The following is a 20,971-nucleotide window of genomic DNA, read 5'->3' as shown; positions in this document are numbered from 1 at the left end:
TAACTCTGTCTCTCAAATAAATAAAAATAAAATCTTTAAAAGTATTCGAGACCTGAAGTTAATGCCTACATAAGTATATCTACTGTTTACATAATTGTCACAAGTAAAATGAGGTGGGCATTTCTAACAGCACCTATCTGAATGTTTTGTAGTATTGCCATTAAGTTCTCCCCCTTAAAGCAAGCACTGTGGTGTAGCAGGTACAGCTTCTGCCTGCAGTGTAAGCATCTCACATGGGCACCAGTTTGAGTCCTTGCTGCTCCACTTCGAATCCAGCTCTCTTTCCCTGCTAATGTCACTGGGAAAGCAGCAGGGGATAGCATAAGTACTTTGACCCCTGCATCCACATTGGAGACCTGGAAGAAGCTATTGGCTTCAGTCTGCCCCAGCCATGGCCATCAGGGCCATTTAGGGAATGACCAACAGATGGAAGATCTCTCTCTCTCGTTCTGCCTTTGCCTCCTGGTAACTATGCCTTTCAAATAAATAAAAAAATATTTCTCCCCTCTTTTTTCTTAGGGACAGTCTCCCTCAATTCGCCAACTTATCATGCATGCAATGGCAGAATGGTACATGAGAGGGGAACAGTACGATCAGGCCAAATTGTCTCGAATACTTGATGTGGCCCAGGACTTGAAGGTGAGTTCATAGAGACAGGATGATACTGGCTCATTAAGAAAAACAAGTTTTTATGTAACAGATGCCTTGGGAATAATGCACATTAATTACTGCTAGATAATGTGGGTTGAGACGTAGAATTTTGCCTGGTAGTTTGAACAAGATGGAAAGGAGAAGCGGTTTTAGATGTGTAAAAATGTTTTCTTTCATTTTTGATTGTTCCATGTTTTGCAGAGCTTTTTAAAAGTAAGTAATAATTGAGCTTTTTGAGAAATAATTTGTAAAAAATATTTTTGGAGCAACTGCATATGTTTTTCCCCTTCAGTACATTTATTTCAGTAGAATCTTCTGACAGTCTGATTAGATATCATTTATCACCAGATGTGTTAGTATTGGTTTTGCTTATGTGAGAAGAAATCTGCATTTAGATTCTCATAAAGTGGGAAAAGATAATTACACTTTCAGCATTGCTCTATTCTAGGTTTAGTTTTGTGGCAATATCAGATGATAACATGTTTATTTTGAAGGTAGAAAAAATGTGATCTTACTTTAGGTGAGGTCTTACCACCACTAAATTGCACCGAGAAGTTTCAGATAATTTCACCAGGGAAATACTACAGAATGTTTGATGTAGACTTCTGTGAATAGTGGAAAACACAAAGTATGCCAGAAACATACTTGCTTGCTCTACTCTTTCCGGATATTCTCTTTGTGTAGGCCTTGTCAATGCTGCTAAATGGTACTCCGTTTGCCTTTGTTATTGACCTTGCTGCACTTGCTTCACGTCGTGAATACCTCAAACTTGACAAGTGGCTCACAGATAAAATTCGAGAGCATGGGGTAAGCAGGTTTTGTTAATTTATTTCTTGTTTAAAATGTGTTTTTTCTCCTTCTAAAATTGCAAAAGGAATGATTTCATAAAATGGCAATGAAAGTTTATTTTAGATTTTGTTCATGGCACTTAGTAGTTGTCCTTAATCTGAAGCAGTTTCAAATCTTAGACATGTTTTGTTTTTTAGGAGCCATTTATCCAGGCTTGTATGACTTTTTTAAAGAGACGGTGCCCTTCTATTTTGGGTGGACTTGCCCCAGAGAAAGACCAGCCCAAAAGTGCCCAACTCCCTCCAGAAACTTTGGCAACAATGTTGGCCTGTCTACAGGCTTGTGCAGGGTAAGAAAAATATGCTAAGAAATGACTATATTGAATAAAGGGAATTGTATTATATGGATGAATTACTGATTTCAAAAAGTTAGCATTGATTGAACTTGACAGCAGTTTTTATCTGGCAATTTTTATCCCCAGTGTATTGAACTACAAAAGTATATAGGGGATCTGTTTACATTAATATTTTTTGTATGTGCCCTGTGATAGGGAACAAAATCCATTCTTTTGCATATGGATATTCAGGTGGCCTGAGACCATTTGTTGCTAGTAACTAGTTTCTGTTTTGAATTGTCTTCAGTTGTCCTAGCCGTCACCGCGGCTCACTAGGCTAATCCTCCGCCTGCGGCGTCAGTACCCCGGGTTCTAGCCCCAGTTGGGGTGCTGGGGTCTGTCCTGATTGCTCTTCTTCCAGGCCAGCTCTCTGCTGTGGCCCAGGAGTGCAGTGCAGGTTGGCCCAAGTGCTTGGGCCCTGCACCCACATGGGAGACCAGGAGGAAGCACCTGACCACTGGCTTTGGAATGGTGCAGCATGCTGGCCATAGCAGCCATTTGGGGGGTGAACCAACGGAAAAAAAGGAAGACCTTTCTCTCTCTCTCTCTCTCCCCCCCCCCCCCCACTGTCTAACTCTGTCAAAAAAAAATTTTTTTTTTCCCCAAGATATATGGATTATCTCTGGACCTTTTTGTTTGTTTTTAAAGATTCATTTGTTTATTTGAAAGGCAGAGTTACAGAGAAAGAGAGCTCGGTCTTCCATCCGCTGTTTCACTTCCCACGTGGCAGCAACGGCCCAAAGCGGGCCTATAGGAAGCCAAAAGCCAGGAGCTTCTTCTGAATCTCCCATCCGGGTATAGGGACCCAAGGACTTGGGCCATCTTTTACTGCTTTTCCAGGCTATAGCAGAGAGCTTCATGGAAGTGGAGCAGCCAGTATTCAAACCGGCACCCATATGGGATGCTGGCACTGTGGGTGGCTAGCTTTACCCGCTAAGCCACAGCCCTGTGCCCCCACCCCCGGCCCCTGCCCTTTAAGATTTGTTTATTTGAAAGGCAGAGTTACAGAGTAAGAGGGGCAGAAAGAGATCTTTCATCCGCTGCTGTACTTCCTGAGTGGCTGCAACAGCCAGGGCTGGGCCAGACTGAAGCTCAGAGCCAGGATCTTCCTGGCCTCCCACATGGGTGCAAGGGCCAAAGCACTCGGACCATCTTCCACTGCTTTTCCAAAGCCTTCATCAAGGAACTGGATCAGAAGCAGTGCCCATATGGGATGCCAGCATTGCAGGTGGTGGCTTTATCCACTATGCCACAATGCCAGACCCTTGCGTCTGTATTCTTGAGGGATATTCTTAGTGGTTTTCTAGTGTTTACCTCGTTGAGATATTAGTATAGTAATAGATTCATTGAATAAGTTGATGAGTACTCTGTTCTAGTTTTTGTGAGAAGGATTGGTTTTACATTTTTAAATGCTTGGTATAATTCATCAGTGAAGCCGCCTAGTTCTGGACTTTATATTGTGAGTGGTTTTTTGATTACTAATTCACTATTACAGATCTGTTCAGATTTTCTATTTTTTTTTTTTTTTTTTGACAGGCAGAGTGGACAGTGAGAGAGAGACAGAAAGAAAGGTCTTCCTTTTGCCGTTGGTTCACCCTCCAATGGCCGCCGCGGTAGCGCGCTGCGGCCGGCGCACCGCGCTGTTCCGATGGCAGGAGCCAGGTGCTTCTCCTGGTCTCCCATGGGGTGCAGAGCCCAAGCACTTGGGCCATCCTCCACTGCACTCCCTGGCCACAGCAGAGAGCTGGCCTGGAAGAGGGGCAACCGGGACAGGATCGGTGCCCTGACCGGGACTAGAACCCGGTGTGCCGGCGCCGCAAGGCGGAGGATTAGCCTGTTGAGCCACGGCGCCGGCCAGATTTTCTATTTTTTTTGAGTGAGATTTTGTAATTTGTATATTTCTAGTAATTTTTCAATTATTCACGTACTTATAGCTATTTTAATAAGATTGGTTGTAATATTCTCTTTCAATTCCTAATTGTGTGAATTTGCCCCCCACCCCCGTCTCTGCCCCCCTTTGATCAATGTAGTTTGTCAACGTTTTTTGAACTGATAATAGAGAAAGAGCTCCCTCATGCTGGTTTCATTCCTAATATTAAATATAGCCAGGAGGCCTGGCATTGGGAACTCTATCTAGGTTTCCAAAGTGGGTGAAAAGAATTTAATTGGTGGAGCCATCACTGCATCCTAGGACCTGAATTGGCAGGAAGTCTTTTTTTTTTTTTAATATTTATTTATTTATTTGGAAGAGTTACAGAGGGAGAAGGAGAGGCAGAGAAGGAGGTGTTCCATCCACTGGTTCACTCCCCAAATGGCTGCTGTGGCTGGAGCTGGTTCGATACAAAGCTAGGAGCCAGGAGCTTCTTCTGGGTCTCCCATGTGGGTATGGGGGCCCAAGGATTTGGGCCATCCTCTGCTGCTTTCCCAGGCCATACTAGCAAGCTGCATTGTAAGTGGAGCAACCAGGATTCAAACTGATGCGCATATGGGATGCAAACACTGCAGGCAGCAGATTTATCTGCTGCACACACTATGCCTGCCCCTGGAAGGAAACTCTAATCAAGAACTAGAGCTAGGGGCTGATGTTGTGGCACAGCTGGTTAAACTCCTGCCTGCAACACCAGCATCCCATATGGGCACCAGTTTGAGTTCTGACTACTCCACTTCCAATCCAGCTCCCTGCTAATGATGCATCTGGGAAAGCAGAAGGTAGCTCAAATTCCTAGACCTTAGCACCCACATGAACGATTTAGATGGAGTTTCAGGCTATTGGCTTCAGCCTAGTCTAGCCCTGACCATTGCAGCCCTTTGGAGGAGTGAAGCAGTGGATGGAAAATCAAAATCAGTCAATCAACACCCCTTCCCACCCATGTGCCCTGTGTGTGTGTGTGTGTGAGAGAGAGAGAGCGCGCGTGCGTGTGAGCATGTGTAACTGTCTTTCAGATAAATAAATACAGTGCACCTGGGAATGTAGCAGAGGATGGCTCAACTGCTTGGGCCCCTGCACCCAAGTGGGAGAAGCTCCTGGTTTGTGGCATTAGCCTGGCCAAGCCCTTGGCTGTTTTGTGGCCATTTGGGGAGTGAACCGTCAGATGAAAGATCTTTGTATCTCTCCTTCTCTCTCTGTGTGACTGTGCCTTTCAAGTAAATAAAATACAAAGATTTGGGTAAAAGAAAGGGAGAGATTAGATTTTGGATGCTAGCATCCAGGTTGTCAGTCTAGTACCTTAACATCCAGCTTCTCCACTGAAGGAAAGTGGGTCAGAATTTATATATGGAGACACAAACTTGGCAACCTGATTACAGTGAGGAAGTAATATGTAATAAGAAAGTTTGCTCAGATGTTATCTTTGGCTAGCTGGATCCTTATCTTGTTACCATTGCTGTCAGTGCCCAGGCTTCAAGAAAATGCAAACAAAATCACAAGTGAGCGAACAGGGGTTCCCTAGTCAGACCTGGGCCACTCAGGTCTTTATTATTCTTCAAAACTGTATTTACAAGTCTTATATCAGAAGAACCCCAGCCTTTTTGTTTCATAATGGAAAGCACTTCGTTGTCTCAGTGACCACTTTTAACTCCTTACTGCCAGTCATAAAATTCTGAATTCATGAAAAGATGTAAAATAGTGTCAATTTTGTATAGAGATTCGGAATGTAATGGGCAGGCTCCACAGTTCATGAAGTAATTTTAACTCCCTGAGACAGTAAGGTCTGCCTGTCAGACATTTATCTTACTTGACATTTGTTTCAGAGATCAGTCTGCCACCTGTTTTTGTGGTTGCTAAGTGGTTTAAGATGTGGAATATTGGTGCCACTGTACACAAACTATTTCAGAGGTGTAAATTAGAAAACCAATGTTCAGAAAATCAGTGATAAATGAAAGATATAAGTGGGTAGGATTTGACACTAATTTAGTCATGTAGTCCAAGTGTTTTTTGTTTTTGTTTTAATTAGAAAATTGGATTGTTTAGGTGTTTTGGGAAGTAGCAAGTGATATTGTTCTTTTCTTCCATAAGGAGTGTTTCTCAGGAGTTATCGGAAACGATCCTTACGATGGTAGCCAATTGCAGTAATGTTATGAATAAGGCTAGACAACCACCACCTGGAGTTATGCCAAAAGGACGTCCTCCCAGTGCTAGCAGCTTAGATGCCATTTCTCCTGTTCAGGTAAAATGAATGCTGCCATTGGTATGTCTGAAAAGTTTTCATTGGCTGGGAATAGAGTAAACTTCTACATCTTCATTAATTGAATATACTACATTTTAGAAAACTGCATGTCTACCGTCTACTTATATTTTAAAAGAGATCCATAAATAGGCATTAAGAGAATAGGTTTTAATCACCAAATAGATTATAACTGAGAAGAAAGATATAGGAAACCTCATTTAGGTAATGGAAAAGGTTTCTTTTTAAAGTAAGAATTACTCTTGAAAAATAAGCACTGCCTTTGAACCTGATGTGTCTTGTTTGTAGCTTCACGGGCCATGCAACAGTGCTAGAGCATAACGACTTGTTATAACTGGGGCTCTTCAGCTCTCAACTGAACTGCTCTTTTAAAAACAAGGTACATTTAAGTTACTCCCTGACATCGACCACCCCTTTCTTTCTGGGAGCAACATATTCTGCTTCTGTTTCCAGCTGCATTGAATGGCAGGTTGGGGTTTAAGGAAAGAAAGAGGCACTTGGTGATTCTTCAGTGGCTACCGCATTAAAGGCATTGGCTTGTCATTTTCTGTAGTCATGAAGGTATGAAGGAGTGCCACAAACTATGAAGCTTGGAAGTGTAGTGATTTGATATTTTAAGGAATATTTAGCATACCTTGTTTTTCAGTTTGTTTTTGAAAATCAGAGCTGACCTTCCCCAACCCATAAGATTCTTGAATTTTGACTAGATTTGTTTTGATTGGAAGATTTATTTCTAATTTCTAATGCTGTATAATGTATTTAAAGTGGGATAATTTATTTTGAGAGATTGTTTTAAATTAATTTAAATTTAAATTAAGAATTTGCAAGGACTCACTGTAATAAATGCCTCATTGTTATTACTAAATGTTTAGTACTGCACTGGGCAGTTTGTCTTGTGATTATTCTTGAAGTTTAGTAGACCAATGGCCCCTCGTAATTGGGCAAGGGCTGACTCTTTAAACCTACTCACTATGTGTATGACATAGTGAGAGAAATGACTGGGAGGCATACTTGACTTGATTGGGAGTTTAGTACCATGATTGTATGGGTGTCGATTGCTTATTTAGGATATGAACTGCTATTGCAAAAGATGCTTGACCTGTATCATGTCTTTCTTTAAACTATGCTTAATACATTTTTATACTATTTTTCTTTAGATTGACCCTCTTGCTGGAATGGCATCTCTTAGTATAGGTGGTTCAGCTGCCCCTCACACCCAGAGTATGCAGGGTTTTCCTCCAAATTTGGGTTCTGCATTCAGTACCCCTCAGTCACCAGCAAAAGCATTTCCACCCCTTTCAACCCCAAATCAGACAACTGCGTTCAGTGGTATTGGAGGACTTTCATCACAGCTTCCAGGTGAGCAGAGGGATTTGGGGTTGTGGATAATTTATAAAGTTCTTTGTGTTTTAGTATAAGGTAAGGTGGTTTTTTTTTTTTTTTTTTTTTTTAATTTTTTGACAGGCAGAGTGGACAGTGAGAGAGAGACAGAGAGAAAGGTCTTCCTTTTGCCGTTGGTTCACCCTCCAATGGCTGCTGCGGCGGGCGCACTGCGCTGATCCGAAACCAGGAGCCAGGTGCCTCTCCTGGTCTCCCATGGGGTGCAGGGCCCAAGCACTTGAGCCATCCTCTATTGCACTCCCTGGCCACAGCAGAGAGCTGGCCTGGAAGAGGGGCAGCCGGGACAGAACCGGCGCCCCGACCGGGACTAGAACCTGGTGTGCCGGCGCCGCAAGGCGGAGGATTAGCCTAGTGAGCCGCGGCGCCGGCTAAGGTAAGGGTTTTTAATTAATGTGATAAAGAAAGCACCTTAAACAGTATTGTGAAGGTTGCTTCAATATTCAAAACTGGGAAGAAAAATATACTATTGTATTTAAGAATTTTTCGAATGAACAATTTGAATATTTTTAATTGCAAACAGTTGAAATATTTAGTATGGGATTCATTATTACTAAATGATAGTATAAGCAGTAATATGTGTTTAATCACATAATTTAAAGAACATAGATCAAGAACTGATTGTTTTACAGATTACTCAAGTTGGGTATGTTATAGGTAGAAACTGTTGGCACATGTTGGATTCAAACATTTTTGCTGCCATGTTACACTTGACCTATCTTGAAAATTATAGTAAATTCTTGAAACTTTTTCAGCAGTTTTGGCTTGAACCTTTTTTATCAAAGATTACATATTTTTGCTTGTACTCACTGGTTTCTCCTGAGTTTTCTGTACTTCATCAAGGACTGAATTGTTGGAATGTTTGTAACCTAGTTAATATTGCTGATAGACAGTTGGTTCTAGACTGAATTACTCATTTACTTAATACTTATGAGTATTAAGGCCTATTTACAAAGATATGTTTTAAGATTCTTTTTTTTTTTTTAAGAGTTAAGAGGTATAAAGAAGTCCCAACTATATATCTAGATAATAACAGCATGAAGTTCCCAGTTTTAATCATTTGCAAAAGCAAGTCAGCTCTTATTTTGATTATCATTGGCATGTTGGTCTGTGCTCTGGAAACACCAGCGTCCACAATGTAAATAAACTAATCAGCTGTGTCTGCTTAAAAATATTAGGATCCATTTTTGTTACTAGTTTATAGTCTCTCTAGAATTGGATAGACATAGTAAGAAAATGTTAACAGAGATACTGACTTTTTAGTATAAGTGCTGAAGTGAGCATGAAAGACTGATTTTAAATGGGGAAATTGTATCTGAAATGTTAATTAGTTGTGAGTATACATAATGACACCATTTGTGGCTGCCTTTACTCTCTCTAGTAGGTGGTCTTGGCACAGGCAGCCTGACTGGTATAGGATCTGGGGCTCTTGGACTGCCTGCAGTGAATAACGACCCTTTTGTACAGAGGAAACTGGGCACCTCTGGATTGAACCAGCCTACATTCCAGCAGAGTAAGATGAAACCTTGTAAGTGGTAGTGTTGTCTGTGATTGTGAAGTGTGAATGATGTACATAAAAAAAAATTGTTTCATTTGTCCTTTGAATTATGTGGACAAATACCTTGATTTATTTTAATACATTGTTATTAGGCCATATGATAAAGTGTGTCCTGCAGTAATGAAAATAAATCCATGAATTTGAATTATTAAGATAAAAACATTAGAAGTGTCACTGCACCTTTGCTCTGGATTACCAGAAGAAAGTAAGAGTAAGTGGTAACCCTGAGGGTGTTATCTTAAAATCACGAAAGATTAAAGAAGTATGAAAGTATAAATTGTATAGTCAACCATATAATTTTGAAGTTTTTTTTTTTTAAAGCTTTTTTTGGTAGTGTTGATTTTTAAGAAGTCAGGAGCAGGCAGGAGAATTTCAGATTTCTATTTGAGCTTGGTAGTACAGATGTAAATAATATTTTAAGTTTATAATTCTATTACAAATATCCTTAGATACCAAATATTGTCATCATGACACACTTTAAAAAAGATTTATTCATTTTATTTTTAAGGGAGAGAGAGATGGAGAGGGCAAATATCTTCTATATTCTGGCTAATCTCCCAGATGGCTCCAATGATTGGGGCTGGTATAGGCTGAAGCCAGGATCATCTGGGTTTCCCACATGGGTCATAGGGGCCTGATCACTTGGGACATCTTCTGTTGCTTTCCTGGGCACATTTAGGAGGGAGATGGATCAGGAGTGTAATAGCTGGTAACTAGAACTGGTGCTCCAGTATAGGGTGGTGGTGTTACAAAAGGCAGCTTTTCTAGCTGCATCACAATTCCTGGCCCCTTACATGATATAAAAACATTTTTACAATTTCTACGTCTTAATAATTTATTATCATAAAATCAGGAAAGTCATCTTTCTGAATCAATAAGTAATTAATAATTATAGATTCCTGTTCTTGGCATTAAATATAAGGAATCTTCAAGAATTTCATGGAAGATCTCTGGGGCTGGCGCTGTGCCACAGGTTAAGGCACGACCTGCTGTACTAGCTTCCGACAAGAGCACTGGTTTGAGTCCCCACGGCTCCATCACTTATTCAGCTCCTTGCTAATGAGCCTAGGAAGGCAGTGGAGGATGGCTGAAGTACTTTGGGCCCCTGACACCCACCCAGGAGACTTGGATGGAGTTCCAAGCTTCTGGCTTTTGCCTTGCACAGCTCTGGCCATTGCAGCCATTTGGGGAGTGAAACACCATAAAGATCTCTCTTTGTTTGCCCCTCTCTATAACTATGCCTTTCAGATAAATGAAAAATAAATCGTAAACATCATAGAAAATGAATTTAGGAACATATTCTTCATGGAGTTCTTTTTTTGCAACAAAAGCACATCCTTTAATTTCATTTCTGACTAACCTTTTGAAATCTCATTTATGAAGTTTGAAATTACAGCAGTTGCCTTGAAAGTGTTAAGTGTGAAAGTCTTGTCTGAATGTTATGTTTTGTAGCATGCTTTGTGTATCAGTGTGTTGTGTACTTGTTTTGATAACTTTTACATGTTACATGTGATTTTTGTTACAAGGTAATAAAAACTTTTATTGAGGCTGTGTTAAGTGTCTAATGAATTTGCTTCCAGTAAATTTTTTTTTTTTTTTTTTTTAAATTTGAGAGGTAGAGTTACACATAGTGAGAGAGGGAGGGAGGGAGGGAGGAGAGGTCTTCCATCTGCTGGTTTCACTCCCAAAATGGCCCAGTGGCCGGAACTGAGCCAGTCTGGAGCCAGGAGCTTCTTCCTGGTCTCCCACGTGGGTGCAGGGGCCCAAGTGCTTGGACCATCTGCTTTCCCATTCCACAGCAGAGAGCTGGATCTGAAGTGGAGCAGCTAGGACTAGAACTGGCACCCATATGGGATGCCGCTGCCGCAGTCAGAGATTAACCTACTGTACCACAGCACCAGCCCCTAGTGATTTTTTTTTTTTAAGGTTTAAACCTTATTTAAAAGGCAGAGTTACAGAGAGGCAGAGAGAGAGAGAGAGAGAGATCTTCTTGAACCAGTGCTCATATGGGATGGTGGCACTGCAGTTGGCAACTTTACCCTCTATACCATAGTGCCAGCCCCTTCAGTGAACTTTTTTTAAGAAAAAATTATTTATTTGAAAGGCCTAGCTAGAGAGATAGAGATCTTCCATTTGCTAATTCACTCCCCACAAGACCCCAGTGGCCAGGCCTGGATGAAGCCAGCAGCCTAGAGTTCCATCTAGATCTCCATGGGTGGCAGGGGTCTCAGCACTTGGGCCATCATCTGCTGCCTTCTCAGGTGCATTAGTGGGGAGTTTACTCATCTCCTGATGAAGAAAATTAATATGGTAGAATTTTGTAGGGCAGTTTAAAATATTTGAGATCTAATTAGTGCACCTTAATGTTAACTTGACCACTCAATAAATAATGCTTCGATTAGTTTCCTCAGTTTCACTCACAGATTAGGACTGTTAGTCTTTCTGGCCTTCTGTACTTTATGGGGGAGTGGAGGAAGGGCATAAAAACCTACTGATTGAATTTCTTTTTTTCAACAGCGGACTTGTCTCAGGTATGGCCTGAGGCAAATCAGCACTTTAGTAAAGAGATAGATGATGAAGCAAACAGCTATTTCCAGCGAATATATAATCATCCACCACATCCAACCATGTCTGTTGATGAGGTGAGTGTCTAAGATGATAGTTATTCACTGTTTAGATAGATTTATATAAATGGCTTTTTAGAGGTTTGTTGAAATCTACCTCCTAGTGTTTTGACATATTTATCTTTTGAAAACCTAATATTTGTTGTCTGTGGCTGTTTATTTGTGAATATTCTGCTCAAAAAGTCTTCTATTGAGAATATTTATTGAAAATGATTGTGTTTTGTTTTTGTCTTGGTTTTTCAGGTGTTGGAAATGCTACAGAGATTTAAGGACTCTACTATAAAGAGAGAACGAGAAGTATTTAACTGTATGCTAAGGAATTTGTTTGAAGAATACCGTTTTTTCCCCCAGTACCCAGATAAAGAGCTACATATAACAGCCTGCCTGTTTGGTGGGATAATCGAAAAAGGACTGGTCACTTACATGGCACTAGGTCTAGCCCTGCGATATGTTCTTGAAGCCTTACGCAAGCCTTTTGGATCTAAAATGTATTACTTTGGGATTGCTGCACTAGATAGATTTAAAAATAGGTGAGTGAACAGTTTTCCTACGAAGTTTCACTTTTTTTTTTTTTTAAGGATTTATTTATTTATTTATTTACTTGGAAGGCAGTTATAGGGTGAGTGAGAATGACAGAAATCTTCCATCTACTGGTTCACACTCCTCAGATGGTTGTGGTGTCCAGGGCTGGGCCAGGCCCAAGGTGGGATCCTGGAGCTCCATCTGGGTCTGCTTTGTGATTTGGCAGGGGCCTGAGTACCTGCTTGGTGCTTGGCTGCTTTCCCAGGCACATTAACAAAGAGCTGGGTTGAAAATGGAGTATCTAGAACTCAAACTGGTGCTCATATGGGATGCTGGCTTTGTAGGTGGTGATTTAACCTGCTGCACCACAAACCTGGTCCATTAGTCTTTCTAAATGTAAGAAACATGAAGTATGGGTGCCAGGCACCATCACTGTATTAACAAAATGTACAAAAGTAACTTTGTAAATTAGAAGAAATGAGGAAATACAGGTGTTTTTTTGTTGTTGTTGTTGTTGTGAATGTTCTTTATTGACATTTAGCTATATACACTGAAGTCACTTCTTGTACAGTGTGCATTTGAAATCTCAACAAATTTATAGTCATTTACTCAAGGTACTGAATATTTCAACCTCCACCCTCCAAAGTTTTCTTGTTCCCCTTTGAAGTTGATCCTTTTTCCTCATACCTGATTCCCAGCAGTCACTGATTTTGATATTTGTTTCCAGAGTATAGTTAAGTGGAATCATATAGTCTGTAGGTTTTTGAGTGTGGTGTGTGAGAGATTCACCCATGTTACTGCATGTCTCAGTTTGTTGTTCCCCTTCATTGCTGAGCAGTATTGTATTGTACAGATTTACAAATTGTTTTTCCATTCACCTGTTCATGAAAATTTGAGTTCTTTCCATCTAGCAATTTTATTGGCTCAGTTAAAATCTAAGCAATGTTTAAATGTAAAAATATAGAAAAGTTTTTCCCTTCTACTTGTTTCTATAGCATTCTTAAGATATTTATTAGTAAAATGGGGGAAAATAATCCAGATTGGCATTAGGAAGAACGTTTGTTAGTAGTAGTGTTGCTCTATTTTTCTATAAAATGATGAACAAATATTTTTGCCACCAGGTTGAAGGACTATCCCCAGTATTGTCAGCATTTGGCTTCTATTAATCACTTTATGCAATTTCCACATCATTTACAGGAGGTAAGTGTCCTCATGATCTAAAGCCTTTATAAAATTTGCAGTTACTTAATTTGATATGATTTGGATTTTTCTAGGAATGGTATTTAGCTTTAATTTTTGTTTTCATTTTATTTTTTTTTTTAACTTTTGAAAGATTTATTTAGAGAGAGAGGTCTTCCATCTGCTGGTCCATATCCTAGATGGCTGCAATGGCCAGAGCTGAACTTATCCGAAGCCAGGAGCTTCATCTGGGTCCCTCATGATGGTACATGTGCCCAAGGAGCTGGACCATCTTGTGCTGATTTTCCAGGCCTTGGCAGAGAGCTGAATCAGAAGTGGAGTGGCCAGTACTTGAACCAGCATACATATGAGATGCCAGCACTGTAGGTGGCAGCTTTAGCCCACTACACCACTGCATCAGCCCCTATTTAGCTTTCTTGATGATTGGTGTGATCTATGTATTTTTATTCCTTTTGCAGCCCCCCCCCCTTTTTTTTAAAGATTCATCTTATTTATTTGAAAACCAGAGTTACAGAAAGGGAGATAGAGATTTTTCATCTGTTGTTCACTCCTCAAATGGCTGCAATGTCCAGGTTGGGCCAGAGCCAGGAGCTTCTTCTGGATCTCCCACTTGGGTAGGCCATCCTACACTCCTTTCCCAGACCATTAGCAAGGATCTGGATCGGAAGTGGAGCAACCAGGACTTGAACTAGAGCCCACATTGAATGCTGGTGTCAACAGGCAACAACTTTACCCATCATGCCACAATGCCACCCCATCATTTTACTTTGTGAAAAAAGCATGAAAGGTATTCTTGGATGGTATTTTTTAGGCGATAGTTTTGCCAGATATATAAGCTAAAATCAGGAGCCAGAAACTTCGTCTGTGTTTCAGCATGGGTAGCAGGGGCACAAGTACTCAGGCCATCTTTTGTTGCTTTTCCTGGTGCATTAGTAGGAAACTGCATCAGAAGTGAAACAGTTGTGACTGGAGGTGCCAGTCCAATATGGGTGCAGATTTTGCCCGCCATGGCTTAACCAATTGCCCCAAAATGCTGGCCACTAGTAATTCTTTTAATCGGATAATATTATTGAAGAACATAAGTTATACTATTAATGAGAATATTTATGCTGGTATTAGTGGGAAGTCTAGCTATTTCTAAAAAGAATGTTGAATATACGTCAGTAAATTCTCCTCTACTTTAAACATTAAGACTACTCAAAGCTGTTAAATATGAGAGTTAGACCCGTGTGTCCTAAAAATACAGCTTTCTGGGGCAAGCATTGTGGTGTAGTGGATAAAGCTGCTGCCTGTGATGCTGCTATCCAGTGTGAGCATCAGTTCGAGTCTTTGATTGTTCCACTTCCAGTCCAGCTCCGTGCTAATGTGTGCCTGAGAAAGCAGAAGATAGCCCCAAGTCTTTGGGCCGCTGCCATGCACATGGGAGACCTGGATGGAGTTCCAGTTTTCTGGCTTCGGCCTGGTTCAACACTGGCCATTGTAGCCATTTGGGGAGCCAGTGTTGTGGTATATCAGGTAGAGCTGATTCTTGTGATGCCGGCATCCCACTTGGGTGCCAGTTCATGTCCCTGCTTCTCCACTTCTGATCCAGCTCACTACTAATGAGCCTGGGAAAGCAACAGAAGATGGCCCAAGTGTTTGGGCCCCTGCCACCCACCTGAGAGACCCAAATAAAGCTCCTGGTTCCTGGCTTTGGCTTGGCGCAGTGCTGTTGGTTGCAGCCATCTGGGAAGTGAACCATGGATGGATGATCACTCAGTTTCTCCTTCTCTCTATAACTCTGACTTTCAAAATAAATAAATCTTTTTTTTAAAATTTATTTTATTTTATTTTTATTTTTTTGACAGGCAGAGTGGACAGTGAGAAAGAGACAGACAGAAAGGTCTTCCTTTTGCCGTTGGTTCACCCTCCAATGGCCGCCGCCGCGGTAGGCGCGCTGCGGCCGGCGCATCGCGCTGATCCGATGGCAGGAGCCAGGTGCTAATCCTGGTCTCCCATGGGGTGCAGGGCCCAAGTACTTGGGCCCTCCTCCACTGCACTCCCTGGCCACAGCAGAGAGCTGGCCTGGAAGAGGGGCAACCGGGACAGGATCGGTGCCCCGACCGGGACTAGAACCCGGTGTGCCGGTGCCGCAAGGCGGAGGATTAGCCTAGTGAGCCGTGGCGCCGGCTCAAAATAAATAAATCTTTAAAAAAACACTCTTACAGGTGCTTAGGTTCAAGATGGATCTGTGGAATAATATTTTTTTTGTCATGAAAAAACTATTTCGTATACTTTGAATTTTAAAAATTTTACATAAAGCAGCTTAGTTAAAAGAATATATTTTATGGATGAAGGATCAGAGTTTGGGGCTGATGCTGTGGCAAAGCAGGTTAAGCCGCCACCTGCAATGCCAGCATCCCATATGGTGCCTGTTCGAGTCCTGGCTACTCCACTTTCGATCCAAATCCCTGTTAATTTTCCTGGGCAAAGTAGCTGAAGGTGGCTCAGATGTTTAGGCCCCTGCACCCACGTGGGAGATCTACAAGAATCAACTGGCTTTGGATCAGCCCAGCTCCTGCCATTGTGGACATTTTGGGAGTGAAACAGTAGATGGAAGGTGTGTGTGTGTGTGTGTGTGTGTGTAAAACTTTGCCTTTCAAATAACTAAATGACTCTTAAAGGAAGATCAGAATTTTAACCTGCTTATAAATCCCACCTAATCCTACTAGGTTCATTTATAGTAGAGCAGGTTTCTTTTAAAGACTTAACCTCTGAGGAATCTTGGGGTAGCAAGGATTAAGTGTAGTCATTTAAGTGAGCAGGTTGGGAAAAATTCAGAGCCAGGAGTATGGATTTCCAAAGATGAGTGATCATACAACTGATCCTCAGCATCCAGCAAAGGTTAAGAGAGATTACTGTTTTTCATTGTATACTTGTTAATTTTAAAGGTCTATACTTTTTCAGAAATTGCCTATTTTAAAACATTTCAGTTTTAATTAATAACTAAAATTACACGTGTAGGTGGGAGTTTCAGTTTTATAAGGTAAATACTATTGAAATAATATCAGGAACCCCATGTTTGCCTGCTCCCCTCACTCTTTTTTTTTTTTTTTTTTAATTTAAAGCGCTATTTATTTGAGAGGCTGAGTTATAGACAGAGAAAAGAGGCTTTTCATGTACTGGTTCACTCCCCAAATGGCTGCAACGGCTGGAGCTGGGCCAATCTGAAGCCAGGAGCCAGGAGGTTCTTCTAGGTCTCCCACGTGGGTGTTGGGGCCCAAGCGCTTGAGCCAGCTCCCACTACTTTCCCAGGCCATTACCAGGGAGTGGTATCAGAAAGTGGAGCAGCCAGGACTCAAACCAGCATCCATATGGGATGCCTGCATACCACAGGCAGAAACTTAACCCACCATACCACAGCATTGGTACCTCACCTTCTGATTTGTGTTAGGAGGGAGATTTATCTGTTACTGAACACTGCTCTAAAACACATACTAACAGTTTTATTGAGATAACAACTCACAATTCAGGTTTTTGTTTTTTTTTTTGTCTGTATTCAGTAAAGCATGAATTTTACAGATTTTTTTTAAAAATTTACATTTATGAAGACATTTCCTTATGCATATATTTGGCACTTCTTTTTCCAGTTGTTTTGCTATCTTAATTCTTCTTAACAACAGAGTATTATTTTTGTCTTCCACTGGAGTTCATGGTGTCTGCTAACACACTTGTTCTAGGAGGGGGCAAAGATTAAGGTAGTACTCATTTTTAGTCTCTTAGAAGTGAGGAGAGTGTAATTCAAAGTTCTCACTTTTTGTTAAGAACTCTTCTAATGTGTTTCTCTCTTTGCCTCTTTAGTACATTGAGTATGGACAGCAGTCTAGAGATCCTCCTGTGAAGATGCAGGGCTCTATCACAACCCCTGGAAGTATTGCACTGGCCCAGGCCCAGGCCCAGGCTCAGGTTCCAGCAAAAGCTCCTCTTGCTGGTCAGGTTAGCACTATGGTAACAACTTCAACAACCACCACTGTTGCTAAAACAGTTACAGTCACCAGGCCAACTGGAGTAAGCTTTAAGAAAGATGTGCCAGTAAGTAGTAGGTCGATATTTCTTTCTTTTCCAAGATTTGTTGGATTGCAGTATAACCAGTAGTATTTTAATTTTATTATAGCATATGCTGACTGTAAAAGACCAGTGTTTTTCTCATTGTATCCATCCCCCTCCCCTGTTTCTCAGATATAGCCACTATTACTAGTTCAGTATATATTCATAGCATGTGTAAATGTTACAATGATGGAATCTGTGAACATTCTTTTCTGTGATTATCCCAGGAAGCATTTCAACTTACTTACTTATTATTCTTTTTAGCCTTCTATCAATACTACAAATATAGATACTTTGCTTGTGGCCACAGATCAAACTGAGAGAATTGTAGAGCCCCCAGAAAATATCCAAGAGAAAATCGCTTTTATCTTCAATAATCTCTCACAGTCAAATATGACACAAAAGGTGAGCATGTCATAATTTATAAATGCCTTCTCCTGAGGACCTTATTTTTGATTGCTTTAAATACTCTAAAGGCAGACAAATGATAGAATCAAAGTGAAAGGAATGTGGATATCCAACCAGTGGTTGTAGACCACTGTATGCTTTACAGTGTCTTACAGATTTTTGAAATAAACTTTGTGTTCTCTTGATGAAAGGTTTCATTTTGTACTTCTAGTCCTATCTCATTCCATCCCACTTTATTTATTAGTTATCTGATCACTGAGGTAGACCTTATATGAAGCATTAAGAATGACAGCTTATCTCCTAGTTTAAATTCAAAGACTGCTTTGCGTGCAAATGTTAGCTAATAACGATCAGTCTAAATAAGCGGGTTTTAATTATGCTCGCATAAGTTTTTGAGAAAATTGCAGTTTTTAGTATCTTGTGGAAGAGATGCTTCAGACTTAGCTGTTTCATGGAAAGCAGATGATTCCTATGTAAACACAGTATTGGTATTAGAACTGTTAATGGCCTGTTTTTAGCAAATTTTGTAAGGAGCCATATGTCCAGGAAAACCAAACCTTGCTTTATTGTAGTGTAATTTTGTATGTCCTATTGATTGACTAGGTTGAAGAATTGAAAGAAACTGTGAAGGAAGAATTTATGCCTTGGGTTTCGCAATATTTGGTTATGAAGAGAGTCAGTATTGAGCCAAACTTTCATAGCTTGTATTCAAACTTCCTTGATACATTGAAGAATCCTGAATTTAACAAGATGGTTTTGAATGAGACGTATAGAAACATCAAAGTAAGAGTTGTTTTTGGATTTTTTTAAATCACTGCTTTGATTTAAAAATCCTTGATTCTATAGCTTAAATTTCATACTGGGTGCTTATTTTTTATTTTATGTGTGTGTGTGTGTGTGTGTGTTAAAGGCAAAAGATAGAGATCTTGTAGTTTTTTTCTTTTTTCAAAGAATTATTTATTTGAGAGGCTGAGATACATGGATGGTGGCGGGGAGAGAGCATGTACGCAAGCTTCCATCCGCTGGTTCACACCCCAAATGGTCCCAGTTGACATTTTAACTGCATGACCAAATGCCTATTTCCCACTGTTTTTTTAAATAGTCGTATTAGAAAACTGTTGTATATGTGTAAATGGATATTGGGACATTGAAACCTTGTATCTATTATAAACAATACTGTGGTAAGTGTTTTTGTTGGTATCTTCTGATAGTGAAATGTTTAGGACCTAATGCAGTTCATCTTAAGGTCTAACTTTAATCAACTGATGCTGTTTCATAGAATTCAAGTTTTAATTTCTAAACCATACAAGAGTAATCAGTTCACAAAAGAGCAATCTGAATCAGGGATACAGCCATTAGCATTCTTTGCTGAATAATTTAGTATTGGCTTAGGAACCAGCACTATATTTAAACCTATGGATGAGAATTTTCCTCATTCTTGGTTACGCTGTAGTGCAAAAGAATACCTGGCTCCATCTGTTGCACAGCTTACTTGTACCGTTCTGCTGTTGCTTAATGGAGTTAAGGAACATTGACTATTTGGCTTTTATCTGATAGCAAGGATTATTGGGATACATGGAAGTTCCAAGTACTCCTGGGAAAAGTGCCAAAATCCTTTTATTTATTTATTTTTTTAAAAATTTGTATTCATATAAAAGAAAATAACGTTTGTAATTGAGAGGCAGACTTTACATCTGCCTGATCTACTCTCAAATGCCTCCAAACAACCTGTGGTTGAGGCCAGGGGTGGTTCCGTTCAATCCAGGTCTCTCCACATAGTGTCGAGGAACCAGTAACTTAAGATATCACCACTGTCTTTCCAGATCTGCATTAGCAGGAAGACTGGGTCAGGATTCAGAATCTGGCATAAAGTCCAGGCACTGTTTATAGGATGTGGGTCTTTCAGTGCAAGGCCAAATACCTTTCCCAAGATTTTGACTTTCAATAAAAAATATAGGGGCTGGCATTCTGGCACAGTGGATTAAGCCACCTGCATTGCTGGTATCTCGTGAGTGTTGATTTCAGTTTTTTTTTGTTTGTTTGTTTTTGTTTTTGTTTTTTTTGACAGGCAGAGTGGACAGTGAGAGAAAGAGAGAAAGGTCTTCCTTTTTGCTGTTGGTTCACCCTCCAATGGCCGCTGTGGCCGGCACATTGCGCTGATCCGAAGCCAGGTGCTTCTCCTGGTCTCCCATGCGGATGCAGGGCCCAAGGACTTGAGCCATCCTCCACTGCCTTCCCGGGCCATAGCAGAGAGCTGGCCTGGAAGAGGAGCAACCGGGATAGAATCCGGCGCCCCAACCGGGACTAGAACCCGGTGTGTCGGCGCCGCAAGGCGGAGGATTAGCCTGTTAAGCCACGGCGCCGGCCTTTAGTTCTAAATGCTCAGTTTTTTCAGTCTAGCTCCCTGCTAATGCACTTGGGAGAAGCAGCAGAAGATGGCCCAAGTATCTGGGCCCCAGACACCCATATTGGATACCCTGGTGTAGTTCCAAGCCCCTGGATTCAGCCCTAGCTGTTGCAGTCATTTGAGAAGTGAACCACCCATTGGAAGAAATCTCTCTGAGTCTCAATCTACTCTTGTATAACTCCATATTTCAAATAATAAATTAAAAAAGTTAAATGTGTCCATAAATTAAGAAATAACCACTCAGTCTGGACAGGACTCAAGTACCATGTAATAATTGTATGTGCTTGTGCCCAGAACATACTCCTTTATTTGCATTTTACCCCTTAGAGGGAAGTAACAAATATAGATTCAAGTAGACAGATTATATTTTCTAGAAAATAAACAATATTAGGCTGTATTTCAGGAAGTTATTTCAATTGGCTCTAGAGTTATGTAATATCCTGGCTGTGCCAAAGATGCAATAGATGGCTCTTTGGTTGTATTCCTGTACATGCCTGTTCATTTGAATTAAATTTAGCTCTTCACACATTTGCAAAGATTATTGTTTATTATTTTAAAAATTTTAGAAGATTTAAGGAATACATACACACAAACAGATTTTCCATCTGCTGGTTCACTCTGCAACAGCCAAAGCTGGGCCAGGCAGAAACTAGGAGTTTCATCTGGGTCTCCACGTGGGTGTGAGAGGCCCAAACACTTGGACCACCTTTTGCTGGTTTTCCCAGGCCATTAGTAGGGAGCCTGATTAAA

General features: G+C 40.8%; 1 protein-coding gene and 2 non-coding genes across 9 annotated transcripts in view; all 3 read left to right on the top strand.

Moving 5' to 3' along the window:
• CNOT1 (CCR4-NOT transcription complex subunit 1) overlaps positions 1 to 20,971 on the top strand; it is a 90,465-nt gene that overhangs the window by 41,989 nt on the left and 27,505 nt on the right. For 2 of the 7 annotated variants that reach the window (XM_062175831.1, XM_062175835.1), the window contains exons 14-25: positions 520 to 639; positions 1,336 to 1,458; positions 1,638 to 1,789; positions 5,850 to 6,000; positions 7,176 to 7,377; positions 8,801 to 8,944; positions 11,492 to 11,616; positions 11,842 to 12,128; positions 13,242 to 13,320; positions 17,161 to 17,391; positions 17,671 to 17,811; positions 18,418 to 18,597. In XM_062175831.1, the coding sequence (XP_062031815.1) occupies positions 520 to 639; positions 1,336 to 1,458; positions 1,638 to 1,789; positions 5,850 to 6,000; positions 7,176 to 7,377; positions 8,801 to 8,944; positions 11,492 to 11,616; positions 11,842 to 12,128; positions 13,242 to 13,320; positions 17,161 to 17,391; positions 17,671 to 17,811; positions 18,418 to 18,597 (1,935 nt within the window). Of the gene's footprint in view, positions 1 to 519; positions 640 to 1,335; positions 1,459 to 1,637; positions 1,790 to 5,849; positions 6,001 to 7,175; positions 7,378 to 8,797; positions 8,945 to 11,491; positions 11,617 to 11,841; positions 12,129 to 13,241; positions 13,321 to 17,160; positions 17,392 to 17,670; positions 17,812 to 18,417; positions 18,598 to 20,971 lie in introns of all 7 variants that reach the window. The other 5 variants (XM_062175832.1, XM_062175836.1, XM_062175830.1 and 2 more) reach the window with 3 other exon arrangements.
• Positions 6,270 to 6,405, top strand: LOC133748963 (small nucleolar RNA SNORA50). The gene has a single exon (XR_009864556.1). It is a non-coding gene; the product is annotated as a small nucleolar RNA SNORA50 (small nucleolar RNA).
• Positions 19,212 to 19,348, top strand: LOC133748961 (small nucleolar RNA SNORA46). Its single transcript, XR_009864554.1, has one exon. It is a non-coding gene; the product is annotated as a small nucleolar RNA SNORA46 (small nucleolar RNA).

Source organism: Lepus europaeus, chromosome 19 (assembly GCF_033115175.1).
Source record: "Lepus europaeus isolate LE1 chromosome 19, mLepTim1.pri, whole genome shotgun sequence".
In the NCBI taxonomy this organism is placed as follows: domain Eukaryota; kingdom Metazoa; phylum Chordata; class Mammalia; order Lagomorpha; family Leporidae; genus Lepus; species Lepus europaeus.
This window is presented reverse-complemented; position numbering and strand designations above follow the sequence as displayed.